Source organism: Mesoplodon bidens (assembly GCF_964165515.1).
Source record: "Mesoplodon bidens genome assembly, chromosome: 14".
Lineage (NCBI taxonomy): Eukaryota > Metazoa > Chordata > Mammalia > Artiodactyla > Ziphiidae > Mesoplodon > Mesoplodon bidens.
In genome coordinates, this window is record NC_138170.1 from 80896115 (window position 1) to 80913482 (window position 17368).

At 49.6% G+C, this 17368-nt stretch overlaps 1 protein-coding gene across 5 annotated transcripts in view; it reads right to left on the minus strand.

The window, feature by feature from the left end:
* GREB1 (growth regulating estrogen receptor binding 1) overlaps positions 1-17368 on the minus strand; it is a gene marked incomplete at its 5' end in the record, with an annotated part of 68994 nt that overhangs the window by 27847 nt on the left and 23779 nt on the right. For 3 of the 5 annotated variants that reach the window (XM_081254193.1, XM_081254192.1, XM_081254191.1), the window contains 9 exons: positions 937-1276; positions 6699-6835; positions 8283-8478; positions 9774-9954; positions 10679-10876; positions 11516-11644; positions 12361-12489; positions 13569-13919; positions 16771-16956. In XM_081254193.1, coding sequence (XP_081110319.1) covers positions 937-1276; positions 6699-6835; positions 8283-8478; positions 9774-9954; positions 10679-10876; positions 11516-11644; positions 12361-12489; positions 13569-13919; positions 16771-16956 — 1847 coding nt within the window. The remainder of the gene's footprint in view (positions 1-936; positions 1277-6698; positions 6836-8282; positions 8479-9773; positions 9955-10678; positions 10877-11515; positions 11645-12360; positions 12490-13568; positions 13920-16770; positions 16957-17368) is intronic. The other 2 variants (XM_081254195.1, XM_081254194.1) reach the window with 2 other exon arrangements.

Sequence of the window (17368 nt, forward strand, 5' to 3'; positions counted from 1 at the left end):
TGGGGGGCTGAGATGTGTGGGGCTGTCCTTGCCCTCCTCTGCTGGGGGAGGAGCCAGATGACAGGCAGGGAAAGCAGAACCTGCCCCAGGTTGGGGGGGACGGGGGGACAAGTAGGGGGAAGGGCAGCTTCCTGAAAGAAGAAAAGACGCTGGGGACTTCCCTGGGGCCCAGTGGTTAAGAATCCACCTGCCAAGGCAGGGGACACGGGTTCGAGCCCTGGTCCGGGAAGATCCCACATGCCGTGGAGCAACTCAGTCCGTGTGCCACAACTACTGAGCCTGCACTCTAGAGCCCACAAGTCACAACTACTGAGCCCGCACGCCACAACTACTGAGCCCGTGAGCCACAACTACCGAGCCCATGTGCCACAACTACTGAGCCCGTGAGCCACAACTACTGAAGCCTGCGTGCCTAGAGCCCATGCTCCGCAACAAGAGAAGCCACCGCAATAAGAAGCCCATGCACCGCAACGAAGAGTAGCCCCTGCTCACTGCAACTAGGGAAAGCCCGTGCACAGCAATGAAGACCCAACGCAGCCAAAAATAAATAAATAAATAAGAATTAAAAACAAAAAGAGACACTGAGTTGAATTCTGCAGATTGATAGGCATCAGCTAAATAAACAACAAGAAGAAATGAATCCCCAGAAAGAAATAAAATCAAGCTATAACCCAGAAGTTTGAAAGAGCAAGACAGTGTGTTTCGGCAGGATGCAGCTTTTATAAGTAATGTGGTACAGCTGGACTGAAAGCTGCAGGTAGGGACATGGCAAGAGAGGCAGCTGGAGGGGTGGCCCAGTATGCAGAGGCCACGATGGACCTATGGACGGGGATGGGACCTTAAGGAGTTGGTCGCCACCCCACTCCCTCTCCTCCCCTCCCCCTGGTGGTCCCGCCCCACCGCCCTCCCGGGAGTCTATCCCCACTCCTGTCCCACCTTGAGCTGCTTCAAGAAGTGCTTCCCGATGGTGATGCCAGAGCTGGGGTTGCCCAGGATGATCTCAAAGTGCTCCTCCAGGGCCAGCCGCGCCCGCACGTGGGCCAGCCGTTCGTAGGCCACGGCCGCCAGCGGGGAGCAGGGCACCCGCAGCAGGACCATGAGCCCGTGGCCGCAGGGGCACTGCTTCGGGGAGTTGATGAGGTTCTGCGTGATCTCCAGCGTCTCCACCGACGTGTAGTTCTTCATCTGAGAGAGGCCGCTCACGGCCATCATCGCGGCCGTGTAGTGCTGCACGAGAACAAAGGTCCTGATCACCGCGCTGTGCAGGCGGGGGAACCTGCAAGGAACAGAGAGAGCATGTTGTGACCCAGGGCTGCAACCCCCAGGGATGCCGGGAGAGCTCCGAGAGAGAAAGGCCTTCCCGGGGCAAACAAGTAACCCAGACACCTGCCGTCTCGGGCACAGGCAACTCCTGGATCACAAACAAGTGGTGTTGCCTTTGGAAGCTGGTTGTTTACAACCTGAAATTGAAGTCTTCCCTAGAAGTCAAGTCACAAACTGCTTTATCATTTCCAGCTGAGAAACAGAAGCAAAGTTTTGCTGTTGCTGCTGGCTCATACTAGCTGCTCAATAAAGATCTGTTCAATGACTAGATGAATGAGTAAAATAAATGCCCATCATCAGCTTAATTTATGTTTCCATGAGTTAGGTAATTTGCCCCAGGTTCCCAGTGGCAATAGGAGAACCGTCAGTAATCAGTATGTAAGTGCAGCTACCACTTACCCCAGATTTGGGGGACCATCCTAAAGGCCTATCATTCATTTCATGTACAGTGAGTTATTAGAAATGTAACTAATGCGATTTTAATTTGACAGATGAATTACACATCCAAACGCAGCCAGTCAAACCAAGAATCCTAGTTTTTGTTTCAGAAGCTGTGGTCCCATGAAGGGGGAGACCCCTCCCACAACTACGTGCACTGCCAGAGCAGCTCTGACCCCTGTGCCAGAGACAGACCCCAGAACACCACCAGAAAAACCCAAGTCACGGTATGTCACTCTGTGTTTCTCAGTAGGAATAGACAAATTGATGTTCCGTTTATAGACAATGCTCTTGGCAGTTTATTTAGATGGCATGAGTCCCCTGACTCAGTGGCTTTTTGGAGCAAAGATAAAGTAGTTTCTTGACCTACAACGATAGGAACCTTCCCACGGCCATGTTACCCTGTGAGTTCTATCAGGGCAGCCAGCTCACCTTCCAACAGCATCTCTGATATCCTCTCCTGCCCATCGTTATACTTTTGTTCATTCTTTCTCCTTGGCACTCAACTACTTTATGGCTTCTGTGAACTGAAGAGTTGGCCTGGCCAACTTGCCAATACCAGTGCTGTCTTGGGAAGGCATTAAGAGTCTGCAGGCTCTGGCACAAAGGGGACCAGTGGCCCAAGCACTGCTTTACCCTGCCCCTGGTGCACGGGCCAAGTAGCGCCCAGGAAGAAACAGAGCAGAGTGGGAAATGCATTGTCTCCACTCTCTACAGCACTGCCCCAGCTGTGGTGGCCCCTTGTCACCTTGAGCAAGGTAAGAAGAGCAAGTTGTCACTGAGGGAGAAGCACACTCTTCTCCCCATCTCCAACATCTGCTTTCACCTCTGCTCAAAGGACAAGCAGAGACTTCTGCTTCTGGACAAGACAGAGTAACAGGGACCAGATTTATGTTTCCACCAGAAATAACTAAAAATCTGGATGAATCTATGAAACAACAGTGTTTCAAGACACTGAGCAATGAAAGACAGTGATCCTTCGAAATGGGCAAGAAATTAGGTGAGCCTCCAGTTTCTACCTGGAAAGCGTTCCCAGGATGGCTCAGGAAGGAGGAACCCAGGCAAGCCCCAGTGTCTCCCTGAGTTGAGGAAAGATCTGGAGTCCAGGGAAACCAAGGTAGCCAGAGTTCATGGGGGAAATTACCAAAGAGGAGAGAACTGCACAGATAGAGAACTCAGGAGAGCCGCAGAGGGTCCCACTCAAGTCCTCAGCTAAGTAGTGATCAGCGCATATATGTGAGAAAACTACCCAAAGCCAAGAAAAGGACCATCCAAAAGGATTAGAGGGAACAATGCTTCAAACTCACATAGGGCTTGGAATAGTTCCTGTTCCCATCACCAGTGTGGAAGACATCAAAATTCATGAAATATTGTAGAGGACTTAGAGGGTTTCACTTCAGTAGTGAACAAAATTAGCTCTAGACTAAAAACTGCTCTGGTCCTGCCTAACAAAGTTTAAAAGCAAGACCTGAAAGAATTAAACTGTTTCCAAGTAACTTAACTGTATCTCAGAACAAAGCTTAAGAAGATTTACAGGAATACAAATATATCCAGCACCCAACGAGGTAAAACTCACAATGTCTGGCATCCTCTCAAAAATTACCAGATATGTAAAGAAGCAGAAAAAGACAACCCATAAAAAGGAGGGGGGGAAATCAACCAATAGAAACTGACCCAGAAACAACACAGATGACAGTATTAGTAGAGAAGAACATTAAAACAATTATTATAACTATATTCCATATGTTTAAGAAGATACAGGAAAAATTGAGCATTTTAACTGGAAACGTAAAAAAGACTCAGATTCTAGAGATGAAAACTAAAATGTCTGAGACAGAAAAGAAACTGAATCCTGAATTCTCATGGGAGCTACCATCTTGGTATTTGGCCCGGCCCTGCCAGCTACAATGGATCAGTTCACGAATGGCTACCTGACCCAGGATGGGTCATCAGTCTTTTCTTGGGATTCTTCAAACTATTCATAAGAATCAGTCCCCTTCTAGAAGCTGGAGAATATGAAGTTCAGCAGCAGCTAGGGATGATGTTGTCAGCACATGGAAGAAACCAGTGTGTGATGAGATACAATAAAGCTAACACAGAGACAAATACCAAAGACAAGACAACACAGTCTTGGCAGTGTTTAATACCTAACTTAAGTTGTTCCTGAAACCAGCTGCACCTGGCTCTGTGGTTTATTTATTCAACCTCTCCTTTTATTTCATGAGTCAGTGCATTCCTCTCCCTTTCCTAAAGTAGTTCAAGTTGGGTTTCAGTCACTTGCAAGGAACAGTCCTGATTAATAAACAAACACAAGTAACAACTTATTATCAATTTGTCAGTGTGTACATTCATGTATGTGCTACCTGAAATTGCCTTTCTTCTTCTCTTAGGAACCTTGTTATACAACTATTTTGCTTTTGTGAGAAATAAAAATATAAATATAAATAAACTGGATGTGACTGACAGCAGGAAAAAAAACACTAGTAAACTTGAAAACATAGCAATAGAAATGATCTAAAATGAAACAGAGGGAAACAGAAAATAATGACTATAGCATCGGGGAGCTATGGAACAACTTCAAGTTGGCTAATATACGTACAATTGGATTACTCTAAAAGGTGAAAGGAAAGATGTAGAAACAAATTTTTGAGGAAATAATGACTATAATTTTTTCGTATTTGATGAACATTCAATTAACTCAAGAAACATGAAGAAAACCACACCAAGGCCTGTCTTAATCAAATTGCTTAAACTCAGTGATAAATTTAAACCATTTTGAAGTAGCCGGGGTTGGGAGGGAGTGGTGGGGAAGAGAGGTCATTACACAGAGAGAAACAAAGGTGATGATGACGGCAGACTTCTGGCTTGAAACAATGTGTGTCAGAAGACAGAGCAACATCTTTAATACTTTGAATGGAAAGTCAACCTAAATTTTATACCCAGGGAAAGCATCTTTCAAAAATGAGGCAAAATAAAGACTTTTAAAGACACATAAAAGCTGAAAGAATTCATCACCAGCAGACCTTCCCTCCAAGAAATGTTAAAGCCAGTCCTTTGGACAGAAGGAAAATGATGCCAGATAAAAATCTGGATCTACACAAAGGAATGAAGAGCACTGGAAGTATTAACTATGTGCATAAATAAAGAAGGAGGTTTTAAAAAATATTCTTATTGAAATATCTTTAAAAGATAATCGACTGCCTAAAGCAAATGTGATTTATTGGGGAGTTTATAACATATATAAGTACAATGTATGGTTACAAAAGCACAAAGCCTAGGAGGAGAGAAATGGAAACATACGACTGTAAGAATCTTACCCAGGAAGTGGTACAATAACACCTGAAAGGAGACTGTTCGGGCAGGTTCAATGATTTGCCTAAAGTTAAAACTAATAAAGAGTAGAGCCAGGATGTCTGGTGCCATGATCGCTCTGGCCTTCTACCAGCTGTGAGAGCTCGCTCCGTACAGTTTAGTAGGTCTACTGTTTTGGGCTTAACTGACCAGGATTTGGTCTGGCTTCACTACAAAACCCCCACATGACACTGGGCAAGTGACGTAACCCAAGTCTTTGTTTCTTTCTCTGTCAAATGGGGGAATAACAGCGTCTCCTATCTCACTGTGCCATTGTGAGGATTATATTAGGCAATAAATGGAAAATACGGGCCCAGCGTCTACAGATCACTAAGCACTCAGCACATGTTTGCGGCACGAGGAGAAGCTGGGGAGCCAGGCAGAGAAGCAGAGGCAGGACAAAGGTCAGTTCTCACAGCCTTAGTGTAAAATCTTGGAGGGTGTCTTCCCTCAGCAAGGATATGAGAGCTCGGCTGACGATCCACGAGTTGGAGAAGTGGCCTGATTAAACCCATCAGCATCAGAGCTGAAAGGGATTTAGTTCCCCAAAGGGTGCTGTGGGGAACACTAATCCCCCGAGACAGTGGAGATGCTGCACGCTCTAGCCGTCTCTTGGAGATTTATAGCACACATGGCATATTGAAGGCTTTGAGAACTCTCATTGGGAGAAGAATCCTTTGTTAAATGTAAGGTTTATCAAACACACATGACCATGGAACCCCTCGTGACATAACAACTATTAGCATCCAGCAGTATAGCCTGGAACACAGCTTGGGAAGTACACGTCTAATTCAATCCCTTTGTCAGCAAGTGAGACAAATGAGGTGCCATGAGGGGAGACGGCAGAGCTCAGTTCTACGCCCACAATTGGCGGCAGAGCCATTCATTTTGTTTTGTATTAGACAGTCTGTAAAACTTGGCCTGGCTTTTCCACGTATAAACTGTGTGGATGTCGGCACTTAACCCCCCTGAGCCTCAGTTCCCTCATCTGTAAAATGGCAGTGCTGATATCCACCCCTCAGGGGTCTGCTGTGACAGGGTTGAAAAGGTAGCACTGACTCCGGGTTCACACCCAGTTCTGTCACTTGCTAGATGTGTGGCCTGAGAAAGTCATGGGGTCTCCCTGAGTCTCAGTCTATTTGTAAAATGGGAATAATAATAGCAACTGGCTCAGAGAGGTCGGGAGGACTAAATAACATAATGAAGGTAAGGACAGTGACTGGCACAAAATAAGCACACAGTAGGTGAGATGCAAAGGAAATAAAGACAAAGCCAACTGACCGCCACTCTCTCTTCCTTTACACCTTTTGCTATCTTACCTCCCATTTTCTTGCCCTCCCTTGCGTCTCAGACATGCAATCCCACATTCTAGCATATTTCTGCCCATTCTCATCTCTGAAATTTTCTGGAACAACATCACCGGCCCAAAATGCAAGACGAGAAATAAACCAGGATCCCTTTAGCGGAGGGACTGAGTCACCAGGAAGGGAGAGAGGTGGCTCCCTCCCTGGAATTCCCTGGCTGCACATTCCTCACCTTGACCTTGACTACGGAGCATTTTTAGTAACTTCAAAAGAGACGGGTACCTTTTTCCCAAAGCGGTGACCATGGCCTCAAAGGAGCTGTCGTATCTCAGCAAGGGGAGGCTGTGTCCTGAGAGGGTGGATTCGATGAACTCGGACAGCCCGAAATACTTCTTATTCTCAGGATACAAGTCCACTCCCTAAAACAGAAGCGCATCGGTCACGCAAACATTGCCTTTGTGGGGACTGAAAGGGTCACGTGCCGGGCGCACAGACGACCTGGACAGGCATCTTGATCTGAACTGTGCTGACTCTGCGATCCCCTGGATGACGTTTTACAACCGTCTTTCCTCTGCGGCCCCAGAGCACAGAGCACTTCACGCGTAAGGGCCGGCGCCTCCCCATCAGTCAAGACCTTTCCGTTCAGTTGACCCCAGTGCCTTTGCCAAGAAGAAAATCAGCCTCTTTTTTTTTTTAAACACACAACTTCCTTTGTTAAAATTGCTTCTTTCCAACAATTTTAGCTGGTTTTAGGAATAGACAAATCAACTGTCTTGCATTCAGCTGCTATTAAATCAGCAGAAGGAAATGCATTTATCCAACCAATTTTACCCACACTGATATAAAATTCCTCCCAAACTAGCATCAGAGCTTATCCAACGTCAGAGCACAGCAAAGTTGTGGGAGGATGCTAAAATTACAAAGGCATGAACTTCACCCTCAAGTAGCACAGTGGTTAAACATGAGGGCCGTGGATTTTGCTGGACTGGGTCATATCCCGGCTCCAGAACCTTGTAGCTGCATGGCTTTAGGCAAGTGGCTTAACCCCTCCCCTCTGCCTCATTTTCCCCATTTGTAAATCGGAAATCATCCTAGCACCTGTGTCTTATCTGAGTTCACATGATAAAGCACTTAAAACAGTGCCTGCCTGGCTCATGGTAAGCGCTACATAAAAACAAATGCCGTTGCTACCTCTGATTCTGAATTGGCCGGAAGGAAGCCAAGCATCAGCACCTTTAGAAGTTCCTCGGATGATTCCAAGACACTCCAAAAAAGTCCGCAACTTGATGTCTACTTATTGCTTGTATAATTAGGTGGAATCCAACCACCAGATTTCTCAAATTACCAGAATGACTGCTGTCTTCTATTTTGATGCGAAAATGGCAGGTGATAAGCTGAAATAAAACTCAGCAGGGTTTGTGGACATGTGTTCAGTTTGAGGAAGGAGATTTTGAACCTCGCTGCTGAAGGAGGCAGGGGTAGGAAAGACAGGAACATTTCCAGGGCTTCTAGACAAACTTAGAGTCACCCCAAGTGGAGTCCAAATCCCCACAGCCCTAGAGGGCTGTACGTCCCACACCAGGAGAGCAGGTGTTCAGAACGCTGCTCAGAGAGCTTCAGTCGCCAGAGAAACAGTAAACCAACTGTGTTGCATTACATGCTCTAAGACAGGGAGCCAACAAATGCACACAGGAAGGTTTCCAAAGACCAAGAAGGGTTTAAATCTAACCCTGGGTAGAATCAAAGATCCAAGGAGCTGGAACCCACTGACCCTCAACTGGGCTAGTCAGTCAGGTCTTTAGCGAACAGGATCTCTCCCAACGCAAGGTCATTGCTACAGTGGGCCCAGCAGCCTGGGACACTCACATTACTGTAGGAGGCCGGCCAGTGTATCTCGTTGTAAGGACTGATGAGCGTGTGCTGGGTCTGCAGTGCGTACGGGAAGGAGGTCACGTGGAGCATCACGATGTTGGGGGCCTCCTTCACCTCCTTGCAGTTGAGCAATCTGTCCACCAACCCCACGGACGGGTCACTCTGGGAGTAGAGGTCATGAACAGCGCTACTGAGAGAGCAAAAGAGGGAGAAGAAATGATAAGTGGAAGGGCGAGCACTGTCCCATTATTTGACCACAATCAAGCAGTTGGGTCAGTTGACAGCGAGCCTCCCAACGCTGGCAACAATCGAAGCTTAGGGCTCTGCCCATGACTCGCAAAATGAAATTTTAAAGTATGACTGCACTGCAGGTACCCGTCAGGGTCCACCCGCTTCTCTAGCACCGGAATGCTCACCCAGGAGTTGTCGATGAGTCTCGCCTTTTCTCCCTCGGCCCCATCTGACTGTACACCTGCCTCCTTAAATCCTTTTCTACAACAGTCCTACTGATCTTGAAATGACCCAAAGAGGACATAACATGGTAAATTCTGTACTAAATTTTAAAGTATAGGATCAGGAATGGGAAGCATCTTGGACAAGGGGCCGAGGAGACAAGTGCGTCTCAGCCTTTCTCAGTGGATCAGTGGTCTCAGCATTCTTGTCTGTAAGTCTAGGGGGACGGGAAAAAATCAGTGCTTCACCTTTCGGGTGGCAGGTAGCCACTCTGAGAAACCTACCCAGCAAATGAATATGTACAATTTAGCTTTGTATATACTTCAGAATGTTCAAATTCCCCCACGCCCATACATGGACGCGAGAATGTAAACCCTTTAACTGGGCACCCCTTAAGGCTCTGGCCAGTCCTGAGCGTCTGGCCCTGCGCTAAATCAAAGCCTTCCTCCGATACCCGACCCACAATCTTCTTTCCCTCCTCATCCACGTCAGCGGCAGTGTTTAAACACACAACCCCAAGGCCAGTCTCATGGAGATGACCAATCCTGGTAAACACCCAGGAATCCTGCCAGACTCCAGGCTTGACACCATCTGAAATTCATCTAGATTTCTGTTCATTTGAATTGAGAAAGTAAAATCTCCCCCGGGAAGGGCACCAGCTGTGACCCGTGGTGTCCAGAGCCAATGGGGCTCCATCAGGAAGGGGCCCGGGCGGAGCTACTCCCATCAGGATCCCCCCCGGCACCTGCTGCTCTGCCACCGATACCCCCCCTCCCCCACCCCAGCCTGCGACACTGAGCGAGGTGCTTCCCTTCTCTCGTTTCCATAATGGTACCTTCCAGAGGCTGCACTAGATGATCCCTTGGGTAACTTCCGGCCCTAAGGTCTGAAATACTCCCGCAGCATCCGCCTACAAATGCCAAGCCCCCAACACCATTCATCTTTTTAACACTTATACCCACAGTATTATCCATACATAGTCATTCAAAGGAGGGAAATGCCAGCCCTGCCACGTGCCAAAGCCAGTCTAACCTCACGAGATCCCAGTGGGCGTGGTCGTGGATGAGGACGAAGAGCGTGTGTGGATTCTGAAAGGAGTTTTGCAGAAAGGACTTGAACTTTGTCTGCGCCTCGGCATCCAGCTTCAAAACATACTGCTCGACCCTCTGCTTGGTCACGTGCTCCTTTTCCAAGCCAAGCTCCAGCAAAACCCCTGCAACACGGTGAAAATACATCAGCAACTCCAAACATGGTCATGAGTTTTTCACTCAGCAACAGACACTCGAGGAGCATCTCCCATATGGCAGGCTCCTTGCTGGGACTGGAGGCTACAGGGATGCAGGAGGTACATGTGAGTCAGGGAGGCTGATTCCCGTGCAAACGACTGGCGTGTCACTGCCTGCAGGAGCAGGGCCTGGAGGTGGGCCGGCTCCCCAGCGTGGTATGTACACAGCCCACCCAGGGGCACAGCAAAGCTGCCTTCGTGAAGCAGCTGATCCCAGCATGGGTGACTGAAAGAAAGGGAAAGGTCCCCTCTCACCCACCAAAATCATCTCCAGCCTGAATGCCCCCAGGCCTTGGATTAGAGCACTCAGAGTGAACCCTCCGAGTGAAGACACTGACTCTCTGTGTGGTTCGTGTTTAATCCCCTTGAAAGCACAGGGAGAATACATTAAGTCGAAGCCAGATATCGGGACATACTTCACTGACTTGAGTGGGAGAGAGGGAACACCCAACTCATGTTCCACCTTTAACAGATTATAAAATAGTGGACAAGTCGCTTCCTCTGGGCATCATTTTCACGAGCTATGAAACCGGGGTGTTAATACGGCACCCTCTACTTCAGAAGTAAAGATGGTGTTAGAATCCAAATCTGAACACAAACAGATCAAAGCTTCTCCACACAGACATCACACTTGCCCCTGAAAGGCCCGTACCTGAATGCCAGACGTGGAACAGGGTCTGCTGGTAGGTCACTTCTGAGGGTGGAATACAAATCAGAAAGTCCACCTTCTCAAAGGATCCTAAGTCCAGATTTTGGGTGCTGGAATCTGCGATTGAACACACGTGGGAGAGGAGCTTCTGGGCCACGGCCAGCTGGAAGGGCCGGATGCGGTGAGGCTCCAGATGGTAACCTGGAACCAGAGCCCCCATCAAGGTGAGGTGCACGCCAGCAGATGGCTACAGCCCTGGACCTCTGCTAGGGAATCAAGCAGGGGGCCCCCGTCTAGCACACAAAGTGATGAGGGAATGGGGAAAACACCGATATTCATTGAGTGCCTGCTCCGGGCTACCCACCGTGATGGTCATTTCACACCCTTTTCCTAATTTAAAAATAAAAGGATGAACAGCACTCGGGGAGCACAGAGGCTGTGACCTACTCCACCTGGAGGGGACAAGGACGGCATCCCAGGGAAGCTGATGCTGAGATTAGATTTTGGAAGAGGTTACAGGTTCTCTGGAAGAGGAGGAGACCATCACAGCCCTTCAGGAGCTTAGAATGAATAAAGTATTTCGACAATGCATCGATAAACTGGAAATCAACAGAGAAACGTGCCATCTCAGGAAAACTGTACAGATGTACATTTCAGGGTAAAATGAGACTGTTATCATCAAAGACTAAAATTAAAATTAGATATTAGGTCTACTCGATTCTAAGGAGATGCCCTGCCCGCTGGAGGTGCCTCTAACTTTGCTTCCTTGCAGCCCCTGGGGGCCCTGGATGCTGCCCCACCAGCCCAGAGCTTGGCCACCAGCGCCCCGGCATCACTCACTTGTGCATACCGGTGTCCCGCCGACATCTAGGGATGCTGATTTGGTGACAGAGGAGGCAGTAAGTGAGGAAGAAATCTGGCCTTGATTTTCCTGATGAAATTTGTCCAGCAAAATATCAATGTCGCCCTCTGCCCAAAACAGAGAGAATAACAGAAATGGGTTTTCCGTCTCAGGGAAACTCGGCAAGCAGCTATGGAACATCCCCTATGTATCAGGCACTGTCCTGGGCCTGGGGCACCAGAGATAGGGTGGCCCATCCTGTCAAGGAGCCCACAGCCCAGGAAGGCAGATGTGCTAAAGAAAATTACATTATGACCCAGAAGGTGCCAGGACAGAAACAAAGAAGAGCAAGATGCCAAAGGTCAGGAGGTAGGTAGGGGTCAGAGCACGTCTTGGAGAAGGAGGGGCCAGCAAGGGTTTCTGGGAGGAAATGGGGTGAGTCTTGTAGGGTGAGTGGCCAGGAGAAGAAGGGAGACGGGCACTCAAGGCATAGGGCACACAGAATGAGGCACAGAGAATACACTTCTCCAGGGAGAAGCTTTAAGCAACACAGAGCGGGAGGCAGGAGGGTGATGGACAGAGCCGGAGAGGTACGGAGAACCAGGCACAAGGCCCTTGTGTGCCCCCAAAGGACAGAAACCACAAAGCCGCCACCTAGAGAACCCACAGCCAGAGCAGGAAACAGCCAGCCAGAGACCCCACAGATGGAAGGGCCGCCCACACATGTAAATCCAGGCCAGCCGCAGCAGGTCACGGGGGATGGGCTCCATCCCCTGAGACGACCTTGCCCTTTGTGTCTTTCTCATCAATTTATGAATTTTCACCTGTCTCACTACAAGCCTACCTGGACAGAGGGTGCTAAAAAAGGCTCCCAGAGAGTCCACTTTCCCTGTAACCAGCTCATAATTGACTTCTTTCTGGTACTCGGCAGGGGTGAGAAGGCTCTCAGAAAGAATCCGGGCTTGGTATTTTCCTGGAAAACAAACAACAGTTTGGACTGGGCCCTCCGCTTAGAATTAGCACGTGAGCTCCTCGATGGCAGGGTCTGTGCCTGAATCTCTTTCTCCCTCCATCCCGCAAGCCCAGCACCACGCCTGGCTAAGAGCAGGGCTTCCTGCTGGTGAAATGAATAAAGGGTACACACCCGCCTCGGCCCAGTTTAGTAGTTGGGATAATAAGAGGGAAATCCCCAAATATGGGCTTTGGAACCTGACTCTCTCCCCACTTAACTAGCTGTGTAACCTAGGCTGACCCAGTTTCCTCATCTGGAATTCGTGGCTAAAAGTACCATCTACTTCACAGGACTATTGTGAGGATAAAACAAGACAGTTTTTATAAAATCCTCAGCCCAGTGCCTGACACAGCAGGGGCTCGAGGTTTATTACTAAAGATATCACTGAAATCAATGTAAAGAATTTATTAAAAACACAGGTGTTTAAGATGAAGGGATGCCAAGAGATCACTGGGATGCTGCACAGTTACTGCAATGCTCCATCCCTCCCCCACCCCCGGGACATTCTGCGCTGTGTGCTGTCTGTCTCCCCACCAGAACACACGCTCCAGGAAAGCAGGGACATCACTCCTGTGTCCCCAGCCCCCAGAACAGTGACTGCACATAGTAGGGCTTCAATAGATGTTTTTATAATTAATTAGCTAACTGGTTCATCAACCCACACAACACAAGAAGACCATTATTTTTTTTTTTCATCTCCATTAGGTAGTTGAAGAAGCTGAGGGCCAGAGTCATTAAACCACAGACCAGCAGGTGCACGGGGGAGCCAGGTTTTCCCTGCATTTATCCAGATCCAAACCTGCCCCCAGTCTCTCTAGAGAATCGGGAACGGCTCACCTCCTATGCCAGGAGGAATGGAATTTTTCCCGAAGCGCACTCTTCAGGGCACACCAGGGGCTACTGTGCACTAACGGCTGTTACTAACCCGCGCAGCTGCAAACCCGGGGCCACTAGAGGCAAAAGCGGGCAACGGCAAAGGAGGGCTTCTGGGCATCACCAGACTGCTCTCCCAGCAGCCCAGCAGTGGGGCCCGGCCTCACCGGTGACAGCGATGCAGGAGTCGATGGCGGCGCTCCGGCAGGCATGGATGATCACCACGTAGTTGGTCTTGGCCAGCTTGCCTTCGATGAGCAGGCGGAACATCTCGGAGAGGCCCTCGGCCAGGGAGTACGTGCACTCGATGATGTGCACGCTGTCGTTGCAGGAGCTGGCGGCCAGGCCGGCCAGCCAGGGCAGCTGCGCCGAGGTGACGGGCGCCACGGCCCCAGGCGCTGGCAGGACGGGCTGCGGTGGCGCCTGCTGGTACTGCCGGATCTCCGTCAGGTGCGACTCCCGCCAGGAGCGCAGGAAGATCTGCTCCAGGTCCTCCATCAGGGGCACCTGGTCCGCCGCTGGCAACGACAAGGCGGGAGGAAGGGGCTTCAGCACCTGCCCCACGCGGCAGCTTCACACCAATATAACCGGGCCGTGCTGGGGAAATGCGTGTAAACGAACTCGCAAATAACACAACCTAAATGATTAACGTTAAATGGTATGCGAGACAGCTGGGAAACAGAGGGAGGTGATAAAAGCAGCCCTCAACTCACCGTCCTAACAGGACCACTACGATCTTTGTATGTTTCTCCATCTTTTTTTTTTTTTTTTTGCGGTACGCAGGCCTCTCACTGTTGTGGCCTCTCCCGTTGCGGAGCACAGGCTCCGGATGCGCAGGCTCAGCAGCCATGGCTGCTGAGTCATTAAACCACAGACCAGCAGGTGCACGGGGGAGCCAGACCAGCAGGTGCACGGGCCCAGCCGCTCCGCAGCATGTGGGATCTTCCCGGACCGGGGCACGAACCCGTGTCCCCTGCATTGGCAGGCGGACTCTCAACCATTGCGCCACCAGGGAAGCCCCTCTCCATCTTTTTTTTTTTTCCACGTGCAGGTTTTACATCGTTATAATAATTGCGGGCCTATGACTTCAAGGCGTGTCTACTTCCCTCACCATCATGCCACAACCATGCTTGCATGATGTTTACGGCCTTCATAAACAGCACTATTAATGGGCACTGTTAACGTGGGGGCACCACCACGGACTGAGCAATGCTGATCTACTGTTGACCCCTGTACTGCTTCCAGATAAGCACATTTATAAATACTTCTGCAATACACAGCTTTACATATAGGACATTCCTTAGCCTAAATGCTCTAAATTGGGCTTACAGAGCCAACTAATACATATCATCAGACAGTCTCCAGATGGTTTAAATGTCTCAGCGTACCAGGACACTAAGGACACACGATAACACTGGTTCTACTGCACCCTTAGCTCCACTGGACAGCATCATTTGGGTTGTTATCGTCAGTTTAGTTGAGAAAAGCATCACTTGTTTAATGTGTTAATTTTGTATCTCTTTGATGACTAGTGAGATTTAGTACCTTCAATGTTTTCTTCCCTACGGGTATTTTCTGGTTGATGTGTCAAAATTTCATATTTGGGTGAGCTGGAGGAAAGAGCACCACGCTTCGATTTAGAAGACATGTCCTCACCCAGCTCCACCAGCTGTGCAGCCTTGAGCTGTCTAAGCTTGAGCAAGAGTGGTACCCTGGGCAAAGGAGGTGTTGATGGAGAAGGTGGGCAAGGTTGGATTCAGGATGAAACCGGGCTTACTGATGGATTGGATGTGGATTGTAAGAGTGAGAAAGAGAAACACATGCACATTTTCCCAGATTCCGGACAGTCCTAAGCAGCACCCTCGAGGGTTCCTCCCTACCTGCTCCATCTCCATCTCCCCCGGGTCTCTGAATACTGAGTGTCCCAGGGCTCAAACCTTAGCACTTTCCTCCATCCACCACCCCTCCCAGTCTCTCATCCAGCCTCACAGCTTTAATATAGATCATCACTGAGCCCGTGTTTCCTAAATTTATACCTATAGCTGCAATGTCTCCCTGGGGCTCAAGACCTGCACATCCAAATCCTTGACTCGGCCCACTTGGCTGCCCCACCAGCAGCTCAAACTTGAAACTGCCAAGACAGGACTTTTGCTCATCCTCCAGCGCCATGGCTCACCTGGTTGCTCAGGCCAAAATGCAAGTGAAATCTTTCCCTCACGTCCCTCAGACAGACAGCCCACCATCCTGACCTTCAGAATCTCTCCCCTGTGGCTGTTAGTGGTCCAAGCCACCACCTGCCTTCACTGGGACAACTGCACCATCTGGCCACACATGGCAGCCCATGTGATCTTCTTGAAATGAAAGTCAGATCTTATCTGTCCCCTGCCCAAAACATTGCGGTGGTGCTATGGACTGAATTGTGTCCCCCTCAAATTCGTATGTTGAAGTATTAACCCCCAATACAACTTATTTAGTGATAGGGCCTTTAAAGAAGTAGCTAAGTGAGGTCAGAAGGGTGGGGCCCTAAGCCAGTAGGACTGGTGGCACTATAAGAAGAGGAAGCGACACCAGAGCCCACCCTCTGTCCCCACACACATGCCCAGAGGAGGATACAGTGAGAAGGCAGCCGTCTACAAGCCAGGAAGAGAGACCTCACTAGAACCCAACCTTGTGGCCACCCTCATCTTGGATTTCCAGCCTCCAGAACTGTGAGAAGATACATTTCTGAGGCTTAAGCACTCAGTCTGTAGTATTTTGTTATGGTAGCCTGAGCAGACAAATACAAATTGTTTCTCAATGTGTCTAAAATATGAACCCTTGACCTTAGCCTGAGGCCCTACCCTCACTGTCATGCTCTCACTCTGCAGCCGCCCTGGCTCCCACTGACCTGGGGCTCCATGCTCCAGCCCCGCCTGCCGCCCACCCCTGCCTCCCTCAGATCTTCCTAAGGCTGGATCCTTCTCATCACTCGGGTCTCAACCCAAACGCCATCTCCTCCCAGAGGCCTTTTCTGACAACCTGAAACAACCGCACAATCACATACCCCACCTCCCTCTGCTTCTTTTCCACTTGTTTACTGTTTCTCTCTCCCACTAGGATACAATCTCCTTGAGGGCAAAGCCATTGTTTTCTTCCTGCTGTATCTCTGCGCCTAGAAGGGCAGGGAAATCATTTTTGAATTCTCACTGTAGACTTTGACCTACTTTAAGGCCTCCCCAGCCCCTCGGGGTGGAGACCACTGCAGTGACCGGATAGCAGAGGCGGTCTTCACAAGGGTTCCAAGGGAGGGTCAGTGATCAAGGCTTGTGCGGTTCCCGCCTTTAGCGATTATTCCACCAGTGGTTCCCACAAAATAGGAGGGAGACTCACCCAGCTGGACGAGATAGTAGACGGTCAGCAGGAGCTGCATCTCCTCTGAGATGGGCTGTATCGTGGAGGCCCCATACTGTCCATATGCTCTGGAGATGGACTGGGAGTTCTGGTAGCATGTGTACAGGAGAGGGCTCACGACGACATCGTTCAGGTTCCCACAGAGGTAGGGGAAGTGCCCGTGGCCTGGGGGAGGAGAAAGAGCACCCGCTTGGCCCCTGGCCTCGGGCACAAGGTGTGGTCCCCACATGTGGGCGGTCTCTGAATGAGAGGGAGTGAAAACAGGCAGGCCAGTTGCACCTGGGGTAACTCAAGTGCTCCTTTCCAAGGAAATCTTGAACTCCCAGCCCTTGCCGATTTGTGCACCTGCTCTGAGAACAGACAGGGGCTGTAGCATTTGCTTGTTCATTTAGTCCAATCCCATATTTTACAGCCAAGCAAGCTCAGGCCCAGAGGGAACTGCCAAAGCTGAACAGCCATCGCCTGTGCTGCTCCTTTGGCTCTGACTCTAGAAATTTCACGCGGACAATGCCTACCAGATCTTTGCCAGGCCTGCGCCAGCCCGAGTCTCCCCAGCTCCCCATGTTGGATTCTGCCT